This window comes from Fukomys damarensis, unplaced genomic scaffold (genome assembly GCF_012274545.1).
Source record: "Fukomys damarensis isolate Sample0158 unplaced genomic scaffold, DMR_v1.0_HiC HiC_scaffold_39, whole genome shotgun sequence".
Lineage (NCBI taxonomy): Eukaryota > Metazoa > Chordata > Mammalia > Rodentia > Bathyergidae > Fukomys > Fukomys damarensis.
The window spans coordinates 127,042,436-127,047,486 of record NW_022900951.1 but is presented as its reverse complement, the minus strand read 5'-3'; the positions used below and the strand labels follow the sequence as shown (position 1 = coordinate 127,047,486).

The following is a 5,051-nucleotide window of genomic DNA, read 5'->3' as shown; positions in this document are numbered from 1 at the left end:
GGGTGGGAGGGATGGGAAACCTCAGACTCCCCCAGTAAGTCACCTCTTGCTTACGCTTTAGCTTTTTTGCCCCTGTCACTCTGTCCCTTTCTCTCCTGAAGCCTGGGCTGCACAGCCTCCTTTGTGTCCCTACTGCCTGTGGCTCCCCCTCTTCCTGCCGCTGTCCTGTGAAGCTTGGCGTGCCTCACCTGCCCTGGGTCTTGCTGCACCCTGAGGTGTCCCTCCCTGGCACACTCCTCTCAGCCCTGTCTCCTCCTGCCTGCCCGGATGTTCAGCACCCGCTGGGGAATTCCTTGACATGGCCTGACTGGTTGTCCCGGAAGCTGCTCCCTGGGCTTCCTGGGTGAGCCAGTATCTTCCTGAGCAGGGCGCCTGTCACCGCCGCCTCCCTCCTGTGGGGCCTGGGAACAGGCAGGAGCAGCAGGGACTCAGCCTTCTTTGTTCCCCCAAGTCCCTTGTGGACATTCAAGGCCAGCAGGGCCCCTCTGGCCCAGTCGCCACTGTCCAGGTGAGCTAACTATGTAACAGGCCCATGAGGGCCACCCCATGCCCCTGCTGTCAAGGGCTGCTTCCTTGTATTCCATAATGAGGTCCTTGGGGTGCCACATACCTTCTGGACCGGGGTTGGCCTTGTAGCCACCCTCCATCTTTATGGTGCCCTTCACCTGGAGTCAGGTAGGCAGGGAAGGCCCATGAGTGTCATCCTTGCTTCTGGGCTCCCAGGCCTCCCAGCTGACCTGTCATCTTGTCCCCCACCTGCCAGCTCTCTCTCGCCTTCACCCACAGCCTCTGCCAAGTGCCTGTTAGACATCTCAGGCCATCACATGCTGAAGCACATCCATCCCCCTTCTGGATGAGGATGGGCCCACCGCTGAGCAGCATCCCTGCCAGGCCGGGTCTGTAGAGTACCCACTCCCCTTCATAGGCTGCTGTGGCTTGTCAGTGCCTCTCTCACTTCCAAGGGGAAGCCAGGGCCTCGAGTCGGTGGGCCCTTTTGCTTTGGGTGATGTCCCAGCATGGAGACTGGTTGGCCGGGCCTGGCAGTTGCAGCGGGGCCTCTATCAGTAGAAGGTGGTGCTGGTGGAGGCTGTAGCCCTTGCCACCTATCTTCCTCGCCCTTGTGAGGACATTTTCCTTCCGCATGAAGCGGGGCATTGTTCATCATTTGTGGTAGCTGTGTGCGTGCGGAGTCTGCTCCGATGTGTAAACATGGGCGTGTGTCTGGAGGCTGTGCTTTGGCGAGGGGTCGGTGAACAGGCCGGCTGTGCAGGTCCTGCGGCCTCAGGCCTCCTGGTTGCCTAACACGCGCCGGGGGCGGGCTGCAGCTGCTGATTAAAGGCTGCCTGGAGCAGCCCATGCGGAGACAGGTGCCAGCAGCCAGCAGCCAGCAGCCCAGGACGCCAGCCAGCCCCTGCCCAGGTAAGCTGGCATGGTGGGGTTGGTGAGAACGGCCACCAGGCCCCTGAGGCAGACAGAGGCCAGCTGGGGCAGTGCTTCTCTGCCAGGAAGGCCGGCCCGTTGCCAGGCTTCCCATAGTAGCCCACCCAGGAGCAGAGGTCCCAGCCACAGTGCCGCTGGTGGGCTGCCTACCTCCCCAGAATTCTGCTGGGGCTTGTGCCAAGCAAGGGCTTCGGGACCTGATCTGGGCACAACAGGTCTGCATTTTGCTCCTTGCTGTGTGGCAGGAGTGGGGTTGAGGGACAGAAAGGAGGCAGTGGGTCCCTAGGAGACCCCATCCTGGACAGAAGGGACAGTGACAGGCCCTGGTCCCTGGTCCCAGTGCTGTAGAGGCCCCTCGATGAAGCTACTGCTGGAGGCAAAGGCTGCATGGGGTGGGTTGGGGTGGGGGCCAGCGCATCCATGTCTCTTTAGCCTCCTCCTACTGGCTCTGGCAGCTTCAGGCTTCGCCGCCCCTGTGAGAAGATCGCCATGTCTGAGCTGCCCCGTGCAGAGACCTTTGTCTTCCTGGACTTGGAAGCCACTGGGCTCCCCAACACGGACCCTGAGATCGCTGAGATCTCCCTCTTTGCTGTGCACCGCTCCTCCCTGGAGAACCTGGACCGAGATGAGTCCGGGGCTCCCACGCTCCCCCGTGTTCTGGACAAGCTCACACTGTGCATTAGCCCGCAGCGCCCCTTCACTGCCAAGGCCAGCGAGATCACTGGCCTGAGCAGCGAGGGCCTGGCACAGTGCCGGAAGGCAGGCTTCGATGGCGCAGTGGTGAGGATGCTGCAGGCCTTCCTGAGCCGTCAGGAGGGCCCCATCTGCCTCGTGGCCCACAATGGCTTCGATTATGACTTTCCTCTTTTGTGTACGGAGCTGCAGCGCCTGGGTGCCCAGCTGCCCCCGGACACTGTCTGCCTGGACACACTGCCGGCTCTGCGGGGCCTGGACCGTGCCCATAGCCACGGCACTCGGGCTCAGGGCCACAAGAGCTACAGCCTGGGCAGCCTGTTCCACCGCTACTTCCGGGCTGAGCCGAGTGTGGCGCACTCTGCTGAGGGCGACGTACACACGCTGCTGCTCATCTTCCTGCACCGTGCGGCTGAGCTTCTTGCCTGGGCCGACGAGCAGGCCCGCAGCTGGGCGCACATCAAGCCCATGTATGTGCCTCTCGATGGCCCAAGTCTTGAGGCCTGAGCCCCTGCTCATTCACTCGCTCACCTACCCAACCCAGCTCAGGCCTGCAGCTGGCACAGACCGGGACCTGCCTGTACCTCTGGCCGACCCTGCCCAGTAGGGAGCCTGGGCCCGTGCACCTGCCAGGCTGCTGGCCTGCACTGCCCATGGGCCCTGTCAGTCTGCTCTTCCAGGCTCCCCTACCCTGTTTCTCAATAAACACCAGTTTCTCACCACCTGACTCCCTGGCCAGAGTGTGCCCCGTCAGGCTGGAGCAGATCCCCCTGTGGATGTGTGGGTGGGGAGACAGCACTGCTTGGCTGCTCTGAGGGGGCAGGGGCTATAGACCCTGAGCCTCTGGCCACCTGTCTGGCTGGCCCCTTACTGTCACCTTGAGTACCAGCCCCTGGGTCTTGTTGCCCCAGATGCCCAAGAAGTGCATGAGCAGGGCCTTGGAGTGCGCAGGCTGAGTCTGCCCAGGGCACCAGGAAGGGGAGCTGCGTCTGCAGGGCTGGCACCTGCCCAGGTGTAAAGCTCACTCCAGCCCTTGCCTGCTGGGGGCTCACCTGGGGACCCTGTGAAATGGCAACAGTAAACTGATCGGTCCAAGGCGCGGGGAAGAGAAAAGTGTGGGCATGGGGCATTCAGAGGGCACTGACCTGAAGCTCCGGGAGAAGTAGCCTGCCTCGGGCCTGAGACCCTGGTGGGAATGCTGGAGGCCTTGGGGTGGGGGCATCCTTGCTGGGCTTCTGGTTGGTGGGGAGCCTGCCACAGCTGCCCCCACCCAGGTACTCGGGCCGCCTGTGCCACCAGATCCCTGAGCAGGTAAGGGGCGGGGTGGCCACACCCAAGTGACTCAGGGAGCAAAGCCTCCAGCCCTGCACTGGCCAGGCTCTTTCAGGGAGCCCGAAATAGGCCGCAGTGATGAAGTGCTGTGAGCACGAGGTGGCAGGATGATGAGGAAAGTCCGCGTCAGACCGTCCTGGGGAGTGACGGGCTGTGGCCTGCCTCCCTGCAGCCTCACGGTAGAGATGTGCTCTACGTGTGGGCCTGGTGGCCTTCCAGGAACACGGTGCAAGCAGGAGTGCGTGCTCATGTGGGGCCGCCCCACGATGGCAACTCGCACACAAACGTGTCTCCCTTTGCTTATCGCTTATCGTGATGAGCCAGGTGGAAGCAGAGTGACGGAGATCTGTGTTGGAACTTGGTGCATTCATGGTACTCACAAGTCCTAACCTGCGTCCCCATCGTTTCTGCTGCCGGGCAGTGCTGAAGCCGGCCGCCGTGGCTGAGATGTCACAGAGATGACTGCAGCGAGAGGTGCGAGACTCAAATGTTGGTCTCTGCCATGTATGTCCCCTGGGTGCATGTCAAGCCCTGGCGTGGTGAGATGTGGAGATGGGAGTTTCTGCTTTTTGATTTGTGTTCGTCCACGTTTGCAGTAATATGGACCCCGCTCTATCACTTTCCCTTCCCCTCCCCTCCTTCCACCTCTTGGTTCCCTTCTGAAAAAGATCTAGCTCCCTGTTTCCTAGTGTCGGCCTTTTATTTTGCTCCTTAGCTTATTTATACTTTGGGTTTCTCCTGTGAGAGAAACCATGCAGCCCTGAAGCTCGTGTGTCTGGTTTATTTCACTGAGGGTTATGGTCTCCGGGTGCACCCGTTTTTGTACACAGGACTCATTTATGCTTTATGGCAGAGTACTGCTCCATTGTATGTAAATACCACTTTATCCAGTTGTGCTTCCTTTTTAAAAATATAATGCATATGATTTAACTTATAGTAAGTGCTAGTTTTTTGCTGATCAATTCTAAACATTCCTAAATACTTCACATCTTAGAATCACTAGAACAGCAATAAGAAAACAGCCATGATCCCACTCACACGTGTTCACCCAGGACAAAGACAGCTTCACTGCCTGCGCCAACCACCCCACAGCACATCCTGCTGGGGACACCTGGTGTGCGCCTCAGCATGGAGGAGAGCGACTCGGCAGCACCACCGTCCCATGCGCTGGCTCTAGAGTTCCAGCTCGTCCCTGGCCACCCAGCTGCCCCTGGCCAAGCCACATCACTGATGGCCACCGGGCCATGGGGACGTCACCACGATCACAGAAATGTCCCTGGGAGACATTTGACATGAGGCACTTGAGAACAGAACAGTCCGCGGAGACAGAAATGCTGAAATCCAAGGGCCGATAGTTTCTGGCTTGTCCTTGCACAGTAGGCGACCAGGTGTGAGGGAAGCAGTGCAGAAGCCGGTGGCGAGTGTGGATCGGGTGATTGGCTGCCCTCGTGGCCTGTCACCGCAGGGAGACCCAGCCCTCCATTGGGAGCAGGGGGTTTGTAGGGGGCTCCCCACCCCTGGCAGGGACATCAGCACCCTCCCTGCTTGGTACCCAGGTGCACACAGGCTCACATTTCCTCCCCTCC

At 60.3% G+C, this 5,051-nt stretch overlaps 1 protein-coding gene across 1 annotated transcript; it reads left to right on the top strand.

Moving 5' to 3' along the window:
- Positions 1–6: 6 nt before the first annotated feature.
- Positions 7–4,145, top strand: Trex2 (three prime repair exonuclease 2). The gene is made up of 2 exons (XM_010628013.2): positions 7–1,419; positions 1,896–4,145. Exon 2 carries the CDS (start codon positions 1,930–1,932, stop codon positions 2,638–2,640), a length of 711 nt encoding a protein of 236 aa, XP_010626315.1. The 5' UTR covers positions 7–1,419; positions 1,896–1,929; the 3' UTR covers positions 2,641–4,145.
- Positions 4,146–5,051: the final 906 nt, after the last annotated feature.